Raw genomic sequence first — 17,781 nt, 5'->3', positions numbered from 1 at the left:
CTCACCTGCAAGGTGCACACCGAGGATGATGGCCATGAACGGCAAGCAGCACTTCTCCATGCACCCTGCGCTGCACCCGAGCTCCGAGGGCATGCGGCGGGTGTGTCTACCTGCCCCGCAGGTACGTCTCGCGCTAAACTCCTCGTATTGTCAAATGGTATTGTCTCCATTCTGTCACTTTGAGGTGTTTTGAGTTGCTCCAGCTTCCATCCCTCCCTCCCCAGCCTCTCCTTCCTTTCCCTCTGACTCCCTCTCTCCCTCACCCACATGCCTATCCAAGCAAAGCTGCTGCTTTCATATTAATTTTTATGACCTGTGCTTTTGAGGAGGGTGCTTGGGAATGTTCTTTAATCCAGAGTTGACACAATTCCCCACTGACTTCCATGTGCGCGCTCTTCCCTGCAGCTCCAGGGCAATATATTCAGCGGCTTTGATGAGAGTCTGCTGGCCCGCGCTGAAGCTCTGGCAGCGGCTGACCTGGTGTCTCACAGTCACGGCAAGAGTCACCCTTTCAAGACGGACGTCACCTACCATACCATGAGCAGCGTGCCCTGCACCTCTTCTTCGTCCACAGTGCCCATATCCCACCCGTCATCCAACCTGCCCTCGCACCACCACCACCACCTCAGCCACCAGACCCTGGAGGGGGATCTGCTTGACCACATTTCCTCGAGTTTATCGGTCAGCGGCATGGGTGCGCCGCCGGAGATGAGCACTCAAGCCCACCAGCACCACCTGCAAATGGGTCACTTACACCAAGCCATGGCCATGGGCCACCCGCACGCCCTGTCGGTCCACAACGGGATGGGGTGCGTCAACGACGTGGAGTCCGATCCCAGAGAGCTGGAGGCGTTCGCGGAGAGGTTCAAGCAGCGGAGGATTAAGCTCGGAGTGACCCAGGCTGATGTGGGCTCTGCCCTCGCCAACCTCAAGATACCGGGGGTCGGCTCGCTAAGCCAGAGCACCATCTGCAGGTTCGAGTCCCTAACGCTTTCCCACAACAACATGATCGCCCTCAAACCCGTTCTCCAAGCCTGGCTGGAGGAGGCTGAAGCGGCTTACCGGGAGAAAAACGGGAAACCGGACCTTTTTAACGGGAACGAGAGGAAACGAAAGCGAACGTCCATCGCGGCTCCGGAGAAGCGATCGCTCGAGGCGTATTTCGCCATCCAACCGCGACCGTCGTCGGAGAAAATCGCGGCAATCGCGGAGAAGTTGGATCTAAAGAAGAACGTGGTTCGGGTTTGGTTCTGCAATCAACGGCAAAAACAGAAACGGATGAAATATTCAGCAGTGCACTAATGCTGTTAGAGCAAAGGAGACATTTTAGGAACACCACAGGGATCTAAATTTCTTCTTTTAAGCATTATAAGCCTATAAAGACATTTCATATTGCCTCCAATTGATGTAAACCAGTGTGCGAATTATTCCATGGGGTCTGTAGGCTACCTAATAAAAGTTCGACTCCCCCCAAGTCAAAACACAAGGTTTCTGTGTAAAGTATCTGTATTTTTCCTCAAAAGTTAGTCATTTTGGTTTGTGCGAGGTCGAGAAACCTCACCCCGAAAGTTAGTGACAGAAATGTTTCATTCCACCGAAGGCCATTGAATAATTCGCACACTTTGACCTTTTAAACAAACTTGAAATGATATTGATTAATCTGTGATCGCAGCTTACATTACAGAGTTCATGTTACTTTGTATTTAGCTATACGAGAAAGTAAAACTAATGAAAATCGTGGAGCACTTAATGTGTAATTATTTTATGAAGCTGATTGTGATTACACGTCGTTTTGGTTATAAAGCAACATGCACTGTGTAACATGGGCATCGTAATGTATTTTTTATTTGAGTAAAACAAAATAAATATTAATTTACCACTGCATTATAAAGCAATACTGTTTAATCATTAAAAGCTTTAATCTGAAATAATCAAACTCTAAATACATTTATAGGAGACTAACTGAACGGCTACTAAAAAACTTTGTTTCAGTATTATCACACGTGAAATTATATTTTGAAGTGTGTACGTGTGTTTTTGGTATTTAAAGACTTATTTACATTACAATACAATTTGCGCACAAGTTACGATAGTAGGCTATCACATGAAATGCCCATTGAATTTGTGTATAGCGTTTGTAATATTCGTTTGAATGTCTTGTCAGATGTGACTGCATACATGGTGGAAATCACGTTCTCACAAAATGTCACTAAATATATATTTTATATTTATATTTTTCGATCATCAGTCGAAGTGATCCTAATATGCAAAAACTGATGGTGTAAAGAATGCTGCTATTTGATTTGCATTAATGTAGCCACTGCAATCACTCTCACTTTAAACTCCACTTTACAAAATGTGTGACTTTGAAGAATGTTATTTAATAAATTGTTGATTTTTTTTCAAAACCTCTGTGGACTTTTTTATTATTATTTTAATTACACATATAAAAAACAGGACAACGTGTCTCGTTCACGTCATACGAGAAACAAATAATAATACTGTATTTTTTTAGGCTATAAATATATGCACCATTTTCATCTTACATAAACAATATACAACGAAAGCAACTCGCATCAAAATCCTTGTAATATCATTCATTTTTAAGACTTGCGTTGTTTTATTAATAAGCTTCAGTTCAATTGTGATTAAACATTAATGGAATAATATTGACCAACCACCACCGAATTTAAAGAATATTTACAGAGAGAACAAAAATAAAAATTCAAGCCAACTTTAACTAGGCTATTTCCCCCTCTTTTCTATCCGGTTTTCCAACTTTAAGAATGAGACACCGCTGAATAATACATGTCTGTCACGGCTTTTGTGCAGAGAGGGATTTGAAATTATTAAGTAATGGCGATGCAATATTAATTGTATATTGGTATAAAACAGGCAGAGAGCTGAAGGGAGAGTTGTTAGTCAGGAAACGCTTCTTACAGGCTCAAGGGAAGGAGAAGAGACGCTGTTCAGGTAAGACGATGATCGTTCCAGTTCACTGTCATGTTTCAAGAAGTTATGTTAAAGACGATGTCGTTGTAGATTTACATGAATTACTGTAGCCTATACAAAACGATAATAATAATAACAACAGCAAATAGATAGATAGCCTATCATCTTAAGAAAGTTATTATTTAAGTGTTGGTATGTTTAAATTAAATTCAAGTAAAAAGGTTGATCAATTTGATATTAGCCTATAGACCTAGGCTAACACGTTTCCGTTAATCATTTTGTTTGTCTAAATTAGGAATTAATTGAAAATTTTAGAGCCGAACAGCTCAAGGAGGCTTCTTCAGTTTAATTCTTTATTTTTATTTTATTTATTTTTTACATTACACAAAATGTAAAATAGTTTTATTTTATATAAACGTTTTAGTCATTTTCCTACAAAAAAAACCCCTGTATAGGCTAAAGGTTTGAAAATGTATCGGCTATTAAAAACATAACTAATGCTCAAATGTAGCCTCAGTCAGTGCGGGTTATTCTTTTTCTTTTATTTGTAATAAGGTAATTGCATGACAATGTTATGCTGTACAAATTCTTTTTAGCATGTATTAAACAGGCTACTTCTTAAGCATTACATTAAGTTCTAAAGCCTATTCAAAATTCGCATTTATTTTAAGTTCTCCATAGAAATGTTAAAAGGTTTAAAATACGTAACTCTAATAGCACTGCAATTTCCCCAAATGCCTAAATTATAATCTTTCCTAATTGCCAAGAACGATCATCAATCCAAATTTAAGTAGTTAAACTAATGGGATTATGAAGGAGGGTTAAATTCATCGGAGAAGGCGGATCATGAATAATTAAGATCGGCAATACTTTTTTATATCATAACCCTCAAACAAAGGTGTAAACCAATCTAAGTTGAGCACAGAGCAGGGCATGTGGCCAGTGGTGGGGACTGAATTATTGATGTTCTACTGAAAGGTAGAGGCCTATAGGCCAGGAACTCATGTGTCATAAGGAACAACCTATGGCATGTTTCAGAGTAATGTTCAAAGAACTGTTGCTTTAGTTCAGGCTGTTTGAGTTTTCATCACCCTTTTCCCAATCAAAAATTCTAAAGGGATGTAATTTGAAACCAATGAAACACTCATAGCCTATACTCTTATAATCAACTGAACACAGCTCTTTTTATTTGTTTCGTATAGGGACATCCTGAATAGAAATCCTCAAGAACTCTAAATGGATTAGAATAACGTTTTAGCAACTCGACAATTCCAAGGAAATCGCAGGGGAACTAGCCTATAATAGTGGATTCATTTAATTCAATTTCTTATTTTATACAGGGGCATTTGTTTTGGGAAATTCTGTAAATAAATAATAATAATAAAGAGAGAGAGAGAGAGAGAGAAAAAACCTTCTTCGTTTCTAGATCTAAAGAAGCGCGTGCAGGAACCTTTTAATGTTCAAAGCAATAACCTCTAAAATGGCTATTTAAATAACTACCTTTATTTTTATGATAGCCTAGCCTACTTGAGAACTTGGGGTTGCTAGACATGCGTGTCTGAGAGAGACAGAGAGAGAAAGTGAATTCATGTTTTTATTTCAGAGCAAAGAAGATCTGACAGAATGAGGGTGGAGGTCTCCTGGAAGATGTGGCGAACCCCCTCTCCCTCTGCGGGACAAGCGGTTGTTCTCGGGCCGACACTTCGAGTCCGCGTACGAGAACGGCAGAGTTAAGACACCGGCGCTTTAATTATTCATACAGCGCCAGCAGCAACATATGAGATGTAGCCAATGCGGAGGCAGACCGCGAACCCGGTGTGCTTTATTAGTCCGTTCCTATCATCATCACACGCCAAGCCACCTTAGGCATTTGCCCGCGGTGTCTCCATGCGATAACTCACGGGGTTATCCAAGGGGATACTGTTACCGGGAAACTTGAGGCCCGTCCTTCAGAGGTGAATTTTGGGCGCGTCTTCAACGTTGTGTTAGAATCTATTTGTAGCTCATACTTCAATGTCAAGCTCATACTCATCAAGGCGATTCGTAACTATTTTACATTTTGGCGAATTGATGGCTAATTCGTATTAATTGCTTACACCCCACTTACTGGTGTCTCTTCATAGTTAGTTGGAAAAAAATATATCGTAAGAGTTAAGTCAGCCGAAATCGCCAACTCCTAAAATAGTTACTTATGAGATCGGGTTAGAAAGTCACATTACTAGCCTATGTATGGGCTATATGGTGTTTGCACTTTTTTTTTTTTTTTTTTTAAATAGAGCCCCATTGAATTTAGCTGTTCTTGCGAAACTCCTAAGTTTTCTGTCAGCGGTGTATAATCAACACACTTTCTTGAACACTATAGGGCAGAACAGACAAACTGAAGTTTATATGTATAAATCAAGTAGCCTATATAGCAATATGGGTTATACTGTATGTAAAAAGTGTAAAATAATTACAATTATTTCTATTAAAGTCATGAAAAGTTGCCATATTACTTTCTTTCTTGTGACATGGTGGCTTATTCAATGCTTCCTTCACGTGCTATCGGAATTATCGGAAATACGAGGCCATGAACTTTATGGGGGAGGGGAGAACAATTGCTGCTTTGACTGGTATTCTTTGAATGTTACCAGCTGGTGGTGGTGTCCCCAAAATACAGCAAGGTTCTTAATAAACTCTACTTAAAATAAAGAACAAAGAATGTGCACCAGGTAGCCTGTGTTTTGCTTTTTTAAAAAAATGTTTTTAAGTCATTTATGGAGCCACTGGAAACTTTACTTGTTATATTCCAATGCTATTGTATTTTGTGCAGGCAATTAGCTTATTTTGTTGTAAATAAACAAGTCTGGCAAGTGTCACTGCTAAATACATATAACTTAAGTATTGTGGTATTCCGCCTTGTTCCTCACTGACACGCTCCCAAGGTCAGGACTCAAAGAAAATCCCATGTTTCCCATTGATATGCTTTCAACTCGAAAATAAATTTTTCCTGATATGACAGGAACGCAATATATATTGGTGGATCTCATGTGAGTGACAGGTTGCCCCGCCCTCACGCCAATACAAGCATCATCAGATAAGAGATGTTGCAAGAGGGAAGAAAGTTATTTTGATTAAAGATTACTAGGGCACATTAAAAAAAAGAAGAAGAAAAAAGAAAGATATTCATGGATAAATAATTTATGATAAATACTGCATTCCATTAAAAAATATAAGAATTGTCCATTTTGATTTCATGTTGACTTTAAAGGTGCTCTATGTAACTTTCTCACTCTACTAAAGCATCAAAATACCATATGTTAGCAGATATTTAGGAAACATGCTAAGTTCACTGTCAGGGTTTACAGAGGAAGCAGACAAGATGGTAAGTTTAACTCTTTTAATTGCAGAATGAACGGAGATGCAGTAAGATGGTGAGTAACAGCAACACAGAATAACAGTGAATGCTTAGCTGGTTGGTAATGTCTCTCTATTTCTCTCTCTCGTAGGTGACCAAGGATGGAAGGCTGACGAGGAAGGCAGGCTGGCAGAAGGATGAGGATTCGCGTCAGGTAAGGATCCAGGTAAGTGTAGGGAGTCTGTGAGTCATGTAATGACGTGTATAGACAAGACCAGACGAGGAGTGAAGGGAAAATGCTGAATATAAAGGGTGAGACTGATGAGGGGGTGCAGGTGATGCTGATGATTAGTGATTGAGAGAGTGAGTGCAGGTGTGCGCCATGGAGGATACTGGGGAATGTAGTGCACACAAACAGGTGAATGCAGATGAAGGGAGAAGAACGTGAACGTGACCGTGACATTCACATACTCGTTTCTCTGAAAAACACTTCTGAAGCCAGTTATTTTATTTTGAAATGTGCGTTTCCAGGCTGGAATGTTTGTTTTTGTTTTGGTCTGTGATACTGCACATTGCCAATTTTCATTGTCCATTGCGCTTGTTCCGTGTTGCGTGTGCTCAAACTGGCAACCCGAGTGAGCGCCGTCCAGTCTGAGGAGCAAGTGGCGGGAGAAACGACGATCTCCGATATTTTGAATTCGACTGCAGTACCTATGTCAACCACTAGTTATCATTCTTACATACTGCACCTTTAAATGAATGGAATGAGACTACAGCACAGTTTTAGACTGACACAAGTCATCTTACAGTTTAAAGTAAACACAGCAGCCATTTGTTTTCAAGTGTTATTACCAGGGAACTAATAAGATCTACTTCAGTTGAGTGTAATTATTTTTAAAACTATTTAACTCACCAGAGCCCATAGGCCTTCAAGTAATTTTTCAAATCAAGGCTATGATTTTGTAATATTTGTGAAGATTTTGTTTGTTTTCAGAAAAAGTTGTGTTGACAAAAAGTTTGTGGAACTGTATAAAAGTTTTTGGTACTTTATTTTAAGGTGTCATACAGTGTAATTATATATTTAAATACTGATTAATATTAATTAACAACATGTACTTACTAGGCTTAGGATAGGATCAGGATTTGGTTGAGGGTTAGTTGCATGTAATTATGCATAACTTACTGTTATTACTATGGTAAGTACAATGTAACATATTTAACTGACACTGTAAAATAAAGTGTTACCAAGTTTTTGTTTAAAATATGTATTTTAAGGTAAGGACAGTGAGTGATAAAGTAATAGGCATTGTGAGTGATAATGTCATAATTTTGATAAAATAGTGAAAAACAAATGAAATAGTATTTGTGTGATTACATTCTAGTGATTATCTGATATTAATTTCAAAGTAGAAATTATAATTATTATAAAACTATTAGGCAAAGCTATGGGAAATGCCTTTGTCAGATCAAAATTCAGTATACAACTAAATGCATGTAAGAACAAATTTTTATTTGATAAATATAATCAGTGTTGGGGGTAACGCATTACAAGTAACGCGAGTTACATAATACGATTACTTTTTTTCCCAAGTAACCAGTAAAGTAACTATTACTTTTTAAAATTTACAACAAAATATCTGAGTAAAAAAAAAAAACGCAAACCTGTAATAAAATAACACATATATATACTTTATGTATTTAATCTCACTTTATTAATCAGTGTCTTTGCTGCTGACCTTCGATGATTGAATTCAACCATACTAATAAGCAGAAATGACTTTAGATAAACATCACACTTGTGTTTCTGGGTCACAATCTGGGTCACAACTCACAATCTGGGTCACACACTAGATTTGGTACTGTCTCGTGGCTTTTTGATTTCAAAACTGGAGGTTATTGATGCATGTGTGTCTGACCATTATCCTATTTTGTTTGAATCTGAGTGCTTTCTCCCGTCTTCTATTTGCCCTCAGCCTTCATTTCTCTCTCGAGCTATTCATTCAAATACTGCAAATTTGTTTTCGGAACATTTTTCTTCACATTTTAATAATAATTTTCTGAATGAAACAGATACTGAATGCTTGACTGAGATATTTTATAAAGCATCCTCTATATCTATGGACGCTGTTGCTCCGCTTAAGCGTAAAAAGATGAAGGTTGCTGGCCAGCCGTGGTTAAATGATGACACCCGCGCTTTCAGACAAGAGTGTCGAAAAGCGGAGCGAAAGTGGAAAAAAGATAGGCTACAGGTTTCATTTGACATTTTAAAATCAAGTCTGTTCAACTATCAAACAGCAGTAAAACAGGCAAAATCAAATTTCTTTTCTCAATTAATTTCTGACAACGCTAAGCGACCAAAAGTCCTGTTTGATACGATTGACTCTATTCTAAACCCGACCACGAATATTTTATCTGAGGCCTCTATTGAGCTTTGTGAAGATTTTTTAAAACATTTCACTCAAAAAATTGATGATATTAGAAGCTCCATTGTTCCATCTGAACCATGTCATTTGCAACTGCCCTGTCCTATGAGTTGTCTGTCAAACTTTAAACCTGTCTCTCCAACTCAGCTAGCTGATATTATCTCTACTATGAAGTGTTCTGGTTCTAAGTTAGATATTATCCCGGCTCGTTTTTTTAAGGATGTTTTCTCTACCATTAGTCATATGGTAACCGCTATCATAAACAGCTCTCTAGCCAAAGGTGTCGTTCCAGCTAGTTTTAAACATGCAATTGTGCAACCTATGTTGAAAAAACCTCAACTTGATCCAGAAATGTGCAGTAACTATCGACCGATTTCTAAACTGCCTTTTATCTCTAAAATTTTAGAGAAAGTGGTTTTCTCACAGCTCCAGTTTTATTTGAATTCTTTTAATATTTTGGACATGTTCCAGTCTGGCTTTAGATCGTTACATAGCACTGAGTCAGCTCTGTTGAGGGTTACAAATGATATCTTGCTTGCTCTAGATTCAGGCTCTTGTGTTGTGCTGGTTTTGCTAGACCTGAGCGCTGCATTTGATACCATTGACCACAACATTCTTCTTGAAAGGCTAGAATATATGGTAGGTGTCAAGGGCACTGTACTAAAATGGTTTGCTTCCTACCTCGAAAAGAGGACTTTTTCTGTAAATTTAGGAAATTGTTCCTCGCCATCTGCGCCTGTTTTGTTTGGTGTGCCCCAGGGATCTATTTTGGGACCGTTATTGTTTTCACTTTATATGCTCCCCTTGGCCCTCATTTTTCAGAAGTACAACATTTCATATCACTGTTATGCAGATGATTCTCAGCTTTACCTTCCAGTAAGGCTTGACACCACTGCTCCATTTGATGTGTTATTGGAATGTGTAGATGATATCAAGAGGTGGATGACAAATAATTTTTTGCAGCTAAATGAGGATAAAACAGAGGTTTTAATTCTGGGTTGTCCGGCAGATTCCTCTCCTGCTCTGAAAGCCCAGTTAGGTCCTCTCTCAACAAATGTATGCAAACAAATCAAAAACCTTGGAGTGATCTTTGACTCTTCACTATTCTTTGATAAACAAATTAGTGCGGTTATTAGAGGAAGCTTTTTCCATTTAAGATCTATTGCAAAGTTGAAGAACCTTCTTTCAAGCAAAGATTTAGAAGTTGCAATTCATGCATTTGTAACATCACGATTAGACTATTGCAACTCTCTTTATTGTGGTCTTCCTCAATCTTCACTATTTCGATTACAACTTGTTCAAAATGCAGCTGCAAGACTGTTGACTGGGTCTAGAAAGAGGGATCATATTTCTCCTGTTTTGGCATCCCTTCACTGGCTTCCCATTAAGTTTCGAGTTGATTTTAAGATCCTTATGTTTGTTTATAAGGCGTTGTCTGGCTGTGCACCAAGGTATATTTGTGATCTTATTGTGCCATACTGTCCTGCTAGGGCACTTAGATCTTCAAATCACTTGCTTTTAAATGTGTCACGAAGTCGCTACAAATTAAAGGGTGATCGGGCCTTTTCTGTGGCTGGGCCCAAGCTTTGGAATGCTCTCCCTTATCATGTGAGGTCTGCTTCTTCACTGGACATTTTTAAATCTACTCTGAAAACACATTTTTATTCCTTAGCTTTTGGAAATTTGTAAATGTTGTTTTTTTATAGTGTAGTCCTGCTATGCACTATGTACAGCACTTTGGATCAATTTTTATTGTGTTAAATGTGCTTTATAAATAAAGGTTGTTGTTGTTGTTGTTGTTGTTGTTGTTTAATTTTTTGTGTAAAATTTGCATTTCCTTCAGTCTGAGACTCATCCATTTCACTTTTGGTTTGGTGTGTTGTTAAAAAACAAACAAGAAAGCCCAGCCCAGGTCAGAAAGAGTAACGCAAAAGTAAAGTAGTACATTACTTTCCATAAAAAGTAACTAAGTTATGTAAGAAGTTGCTTTTTTAGGGAGCATTATTAAGGGAGATTTTTTAAACTTCAATCCTACAATTTTATTATAATTACATGAAAACCAAAATAGAATAGCTAATTCTGAAGTAATCACAAAATGTTTGAAAAAAGTCCTTGCGTAAGCTGAGAAGGACATGAAAAGGACAAAAAGAAAATCCTTTTTGGTTACAATTGTAACATTTATTGCCACATGCAATCCTGAATCACTTAATGTATGGCTGTACTGGTGAGGAGTCAGGGGAATTGCATTAGCATATTCCTGCTATGTGCAAAGACACTCGTTTTTTTTTGTTTGTTTTTTACCCAGAGCAAGTCCAGGCTATGTGACACCAGGACTGTAATAGAGTTGACCCTGTGGCTGATAGGCACAGGTATCTGATCATTCGCGCCCCTTTAAGCGTGCTGGATTGTGGGACGTGTGCACATTTGGCTCTTGAATTGCCTTTGAATAATACATGCACCCATGCAGTGTGGTTATATATCACTCCACATGTTCTCTTGAGCTCCCACTATGGGACACTGGTCTACATTTCACTGCCATAAGCACATGTGAAAGCAAGGGGGCGTATGTGCTATAAAACAGCAACACAATGACAATTTGCACTTGAATAGAGCAAGTTGGTGCCACAATGTTAAGGTGTTTTGTTGATTTCCAGGGCATTGCTATACATGGTTGCTAAAGTGTTCTGAAGGAACTCTTTTTTTCCCACTAAAAGTAGCTCAACTGGTAGTATAGCACTAGCAACACCCAGGTCATGGGTTCGATTCCCAGGGAACACACATACTGACACAATGTTTACGCTAAATGAACTGTGAATTTAGCTGCATAAAGCAACACTTAAAGGCATATCAGGTGTGATTGTTTTCTATGCAATATCACTATGTAAACTGTAGATGAAAGGGGAAAAAAATGAAAAATGAAGAATTTTATCAAAGTGTATCAAAGCTTCTGTGATCCATTTCACATGATATATGCCCTCTGGAACAGACAACACCCTCAAGAAAAAATACACAAATCCCTTATTAACAGTGAACATATCATGAAATATTTAACAAGCATAAATTATGTATTGAATGAATAAATGAATGATTAATAGCTTCATGCATGATTATTAATCAGTGTTAACTACCAAAAAAGGAATCTTTAGTCTTGTAGAGGGCATGCACAATAAATACAAAGATTGCAGATTATATATGTAACACAATGATTCCTTTTAATAATGTTGCTGTTTTGTACACAGAAGAAAAGGTTCTACTACATAAAACCTTGAAAGGGTTATTTTAGGCACTTCATATATAGATCCTTTTTTAATTGTAATTAAATTTGCTGAAAGCTTGTAAAATACTTAAATCACTACAAAAGATTGAAATAACAGTTAAACATGAAAGTATTATGCCAGTCATTTCTCCTTAAGGCCAGTTCACAGTGCTCCAAACATATATAGAGTCCTATATAGAAGCTTTTTTTAAGAAGCATTATACAAGTTCATTATTTTGTGCACAAGTTAATTCAATAAAATAAAGACGCATAATACATAAATCAAATAGTTTCTTTGTATTTTAGTATTTATTATATTGTGAGGTCACCCAATCCATTAATGTCAAGACTAAGCACAGACAACAATCTAAACATCAAGATACAATAAAAAATCAAATAAAAACCTCAGTAATGCTCTATAAATTGATGTTTCAGTGCAAGTAAATAAAATATCAAATTTTTAAAGAAATACTGCACAAAATCTGTACTTTACAAAATACATCAGAACATATTTAAGAATGATAAATACATTTTTGCAAATTTTCTTCAGGTACAAAATTATATAGACTACAGCTACAGTCAATGTAGACTAAATAATATGTTAATAAAGACAAAAAAATAAATACGATCTTTTATAAATTATTTTTTGCTGAATTCAGACTGGACACATTTCTTGAGTTTTTCCAAGAAGCGATGCAGGTCGATTTGATCTTGGCCTTTAACAACAGGTTTGTCATTGCAGGTGGTCTGAAAGACAGTAAACGTCACAGTTATTCAACTCCGGTAGGATGGTTATATTGAACGGAAAAGACATCATGTTTCAGAGTTCAACTTACCCCATTGTTATACATATGTAAATTCCTCATTAGTGTCTTATCAGTACGGAAGTCATCATAATTAGTAAGCCCAGAAACCTTCTTCAGTTCTTGCTCAGCCTGGCAGAACTTATGCTGCAAAGATATTTTTCAATTCAAATGTTAGCATTATAAAAGTTGTACAAATATTTTAAATTACTCATAAATGCTCACACATAAGAGACTAGCAAAAACAATTTTCACAAACCCCAAAAAGCTTATTAGGCTCTGACCATGAAATAAATATGCTGGATAGTCAATGAAAAATTCTCTCACCTTAGAGCACAAGACATCCATTTTCAGATCTTCTAGGAAGATTTGTTTCCCCTAAAAATAACAGGTAAAATGAATATTGCAATCATGCTCTGCTCAGTATCTAAAAGTATAGACAGTTTTGGCTTACTATTGATACTATACTAAAGTTAAATCTTACCTCGGGCTCCTCTGGGAGATTTTTCATTGCGGCGTCCAGCTTATGAACAAGTTCTCTCAACAAATTCTTTTCTTCTTTCACAGAAGTCTTTTCTACTTTCACAGACGCACCGGAGACGAATACAGTGAAAGCGAGCAGTAGAATAGTCTTCATCATTTTGTCTGTCTGCTTGGATTTCTCGAGACTTTGGTTGTTTGAAGGCCTGAGGTACCTGATTCCCTCTCTGCTGTATGCTGTGTATATATATACTCTCAAGAAGGCAAGACTTGGCTATCTAGCTTTCTTTCTTTTTTTTGCATCGTAAGCGAAGCGACGTTTATTGGCTGATTATGGCGCACTCACTGAATATCTTGATTGAGATGTGGTTGATAATGTTTGTCATATTGTCCTGATTTCCTGGAACTGACACTGACTAACTTTCAAGATCTTCATGATTTTGAGTAACAGGCCTCTGGATGGGGTTCTGAAGGCCACATCTTCACTAGGTTTGCTTGTGCAAATAAGTTTCATTATTGCAAAACCAATTGATCAATACTGATAGCTTTAGCTGCAAATCTGCATGTTGCAGTTAGTCATACAAATAACAGCATCAAAGGTCCAATGAATAAAAACTTTTAAAATCGAATTTTAACATGTTGGTTGGCAGAACTCAACAGACAATTTTAAAACATTATATAACATAAAAAAAAATAAAAAAAGAATACTCAAGTTGCATTTAAAATGTATAATCAAACCAAATAAGATCTGAAAACAAATTTTCTCAAAACTAATAAGTTAATTACCTTAAACTAATAACTTTTTAGTGAATGTATGAAGTCATTTCCCCTCAGGTCCTACCTAGAAATAAAACAGTTACTTAATTCTTCACAGTATATGTATTGTTTTATCATTTAAAACCTAATACACTAGATTTTGTTGCTTGTTGCTTATTGCTTTCAAATAAGTGCAACTGGGTTTGATATTTTCATAAAGAATTTTTTTTAGGCATTCAAATTAGGGCTGGGATTGTTTTTACTTTTTTTTTTTTTTTTCACTTTCTGCAATTAATAAAGTCAAGGTCAAAATTATTGTCACCCTTGGTAAATATTTTCAAAAATGGGAGTAAAAATTAATCTGAGCTGTTTATCCTTTTGATCTTTCATTAAAAAAAAATTGTTTTCTCCAAAACATGTTGGCCACAATTATTGGCACCCCTAGAAAATCTTATGAGTAAAATATCTCTGAAATATATTCCCAATACAAGTAGTCAGGGTGACTAGGAGCATGAAATTGTCCAGCCATGGCCTCTTGTTCCACAGGAGTATAAATATGCACAACAAAGGAAACACAAAGGCCAAATTCCCTTAATCATCCATCACAATGAGTAAAACCATAGTTCTGATGTGCAGCAAAAGATTGTTGAGCTTCACAAAATAGAAAGTGGCTGTAAAAAAAATAGCTAAAGCACTGAAAATTCCCATTTCCACCATCAGGGCAATAATTAAGAAGTTACAATCAACTAAAGATGTTACGAATCTGCCAGGAGGAGGACGTGTGTCTATATTGTCTTAATTCACAGCGAGGAGGAAAGTTTGAGTGGCCAAAGACTCTCCAAAGATCACAGATGGAGAATTGCAGAACTTACTCAAGTCTTGGGGTCAGAAACATGTTGTTTGGGAGGGTTTCAAGAAAATAAATCCTCCTCGCTCATCCAAAAACAAACTGCATATCGACATGCAGTACCGACATCACCAATTCAGAGAGCGCTGATAAAGACAGAAACAGAACCAAAATAGTGCAATTTAGTCAGGGTTGAGTCTGTCAGTACCTGGATGGGAGACTCAGGAAAACTAAGTTGAGGGGGCCAGTAGGGGGCGCTGCTCACCCTGTGGTTTGTGTGGGTCCTAATGCCCCAGTATAGTGATGGGGACACTATACAGTAAAAAAAAAAGTACGTCCTTCAGATGAGACGTTAAACAGAGGTCCTGAGTCTGTGGTCATTAAAAATCCCATGGCACTTCTCGTAAAGAGTAGAGGTGTAACCCTGGTGTCCTGGCCAAAATCCCTCCATTGGCCTTTATCAATCATGGCCTCCTAATAAACCACATCCACTGAATTGGCTCGATCACTCCCTCTCCTCCCCACCTACAGCTGGTGTGAGCACACTGGTGGTGATTGAGGAGAGACTCCTGATATGATTGTAAAGCACTTTGGGTGTACAGCAGTACATAGTAAAGTGCAATATAAATGCCAGTATTGGTATCAATGAAACTGATCTTAATTAGTAAAAGATTCCATTAAACAAACATTGAAAATGTCAAACATTTAACATACAGTCTACAGTTATGTTGTTTCCACATTTATTTATCATATTGATTTAATGTGAAAATATATGATGATTACAAATTGTAATGTTAGGCGCAATTACTCATGATTAATTACAGAAGCCTTAACTACTTTTTTTTTTCTATTTCAGAAGAAGGCAACTAAATGTACAAACTAATATTAGTAAAGTTTAATCACATTGTGCCTTTCATGAAACAGAACAAATTTGTGTGTGAATTTGACGCAAAACCATTCATTTAACATTTAACCATTTAACTCGACAATTAATGCATGTATGGTTATGTGGACAATTTACTGCTCGGTGCTTAGATTTGGCCCAGATTTGGTACATGGAGACTGATATGCCTTATGTTTAGATCATGCTAATCAACTGTCTAATAAATTAAACTTTGATTCTATGTCACCTCTGAATATAGACTAACAGTCTTTCTTCTCTCATCTGATCTGAGGCATCAGTGCAGGTAGGAGTTGAGTGTGTTGATACTGCACTTTGTGATTTCTGAGCACTGGTCCTGGTTCTTCCTGATCCTGTAGAAATGCTCCACATAGTTGGATCGTCCCAGGAGCTCGACAAAATCCTCGTCGTGAGTGATAACAAGCAGCTGGAAGTTGCGTTGGCGAGAACGACTCTTGATTATCCTGCAAAGAAACCAATGGCACATCTTTTAGTTAGTGAAAGTGTCAAAAGGCAAATACAAGTTCTTGTTTTGTCATTTTGCTCTTGCTGTAAATAAATTAACTGGCTGTATTTATGTAAAAAAAAATAAAAAAATTAAAAAAACTCACTCCACCAGTGCATGTGCCAAGGACTCTATATTCTCTCTGTCTAAATTGGTGGTGGGCTCATCCAGCGCCAGAATACCACAGTTCAGACAGAACGTCTCAGCAAGAGCCAATCGTATTATGAGGGAGGCGAGAACCTACAGACAAACATGCAGAAAACATTTAAATGGGAACCTTGGGTGATTCTAAGAGAGATTTTTTTTTCCACTGGAGTGATAGAGAAACACAAGATACACGTAGATGCTTTTTGACCTTTTGTCCAGCACTGCAACGTCCCCGCATGTCCAAAGCCGTGTCTCCTTTGACCATTACCACTCTATAGTTGTAAGTCCTTCTTTTCAGGCCGGCAGAGGCGTTCTCATCCACATCAGAGCGAATCTCTACGTACTCAATGTCTGTGGGAGATCAGGAGACATACTCATGGTAAAAGGTCACTATATTTAATAAGTATAAAAAAAACAAAGATTTGACAGCTTATCAAGCAGGACAAAAGATTCATGAAAACAAAGCCATAATTGCAGACAAACATTTGTGTGTAAAGGCAGACCTTGTCCCCTGTATGTGCTCCGCCATAAATCTCTGATGATTTTATTAATCTCCTCCATCTTCATGCTGTGAAACTTCATTATTGTTCTGTAATAAAAAATAGCTTCATGAATATTCATATATACTAGGGATGCACGATATATCTGTACCATATCTTTTTTTTTTTATTGGTATCCGTTGATATTGGTCATTTAATTGTGCATGCTAGCCTTGCTGCTGTATTCTGTGTTACAGGTGTTACTCAGTGTTACAGAGTGTTCGACCGTACACTGATTACGTTACTTGCCCACCAAGGCACCTCACTCTCTGTCGTTTTGCATTTTTATTTAAATAAAAACCATTTATTTCAGTTGGACAACAGATGCTACAATTGTAAACTGAAAGCGTCTTCTCTGCTCCATACAGCACAAACTGCAGAGTGGCAGGAGTCAGATTTCACTGATCACATGACAAGAGTAAGAAGAGATGATTGACAGAATGGTGGTGGAGTTGACATCGTAGTCTCCCTGAGAAAAAAATTGATTCATTCATTGCTATAGGAGAGGAAGAATTTTCTAAACTCGTTTAAGTCATCTAAATCGACAACATGTATGTTAGACCCTATATCGACAAAGCTATTGAAAGAGATGCTTCCTGAGGTCATAGATCCTCTTCTTAATATCATTAATTCATCTTTGTCATTAGGATGTGTACCAAAAACGTTTAAGCTGGCTATGATTAAACCGCTTGTTGAAAAAACGCAACTTGATCCAACAGAATTAGTCAATAACAGGCCAATCTCGAATCTACCTTTTCTGTCAAAAATAGTAGAAAGGCAATATCCTCACAACTATGTTTCCTTTTTAGAAAGAAATGATATCTGAGAGGATTTT

At 37.4% G+C, this 17,781-nt stretch overlaps 2 protein-coding genes across 2 annotated transcripts in view; one reads left to right on the top strand and one right to left on the bottom strand.

Moving 5' to 3' along the window:
- Positions 1 to 25: 25 nt before the first annotated feature.
- pou4f3 (POU class 4 homeobox 3) lies at positions 26 to 1,302 on the top strand (the record flags this gene model as incomplete). Its single annotated transcript, XM_082140102.1, has 2 exons — positions 26 to 121; positions 406 to 1,302. The coding sequence occupies 2 exons, from the start codon at positions 26 to 28 to the stop codon at positions 1,300 to 1,302; spliced, it is 993 nt and encodes a 330-aa protein (XP_081996228.1).
- Positions 1,303 to 12,262: 10,960 nt separating this feature from the next.
- The window catches only part of LOC309477979 (DNA repair protein RAD50-like), a 79,401-nt gene continuing 73,882 nt past the window's right edge, over positions 12,263 to 17,781 (bottom strand). The window contains exons 22-29 of the mRNA XM_082141519.1: positions 16,911 to 16,996; positions 16,616 to 16,758; positions 16,367 to 16,500; positions 15,120 to 16,219; positions 13,256 to 15,000; positions 13,099 to 13,149; positions 12,805 to 12,918; positions 12,263 to 12,715 (exon numbers count right to left, since the gene is read on the bottom strand). Of these exons, the coding sequence (XP_081997645.1) occupies positions 16,033 to 16,219; positions 16,367 to 16,500; positions 16,616 to 16,758; positions 16,911 to 16,996 (550 nt within the window). The 3' untranslated portion in view covers positions 12,263 to 12,715; positions 12,805 to 12,918; positions 13,099 to 13,149; positions 13,256 to 15,000; positions 15,120 to 16,032. The remainder of the gene's footprint in view (positions 12,716 to 12,804; positions 12,919 to 13,098; positions 13,150 to 13,255; positions 15,001 to 15,119; positions 16,220 to 16,366; positions 16,501 to 16,615; positions 16,759 to 16,910; positions 16,997 to 17,781) is intronic.

This window comes from Leuciscus leuciscus, assembly GCF_965113295.1.
Source record: "Leuciscus leuciscus genome assembly, chromosome: 16".
NCBI lineage: Eukaryota > Metazoa > Chordata > Actinopteri > Cypriniformes > Leuciscidae > Leuciscus > Leuciscus leuciscus.
The sequence above is the reverse complement of the archived record's forward strand: the minus strand, read 5'-3'. Positions and strand labels throughout refer to the sequence as shown.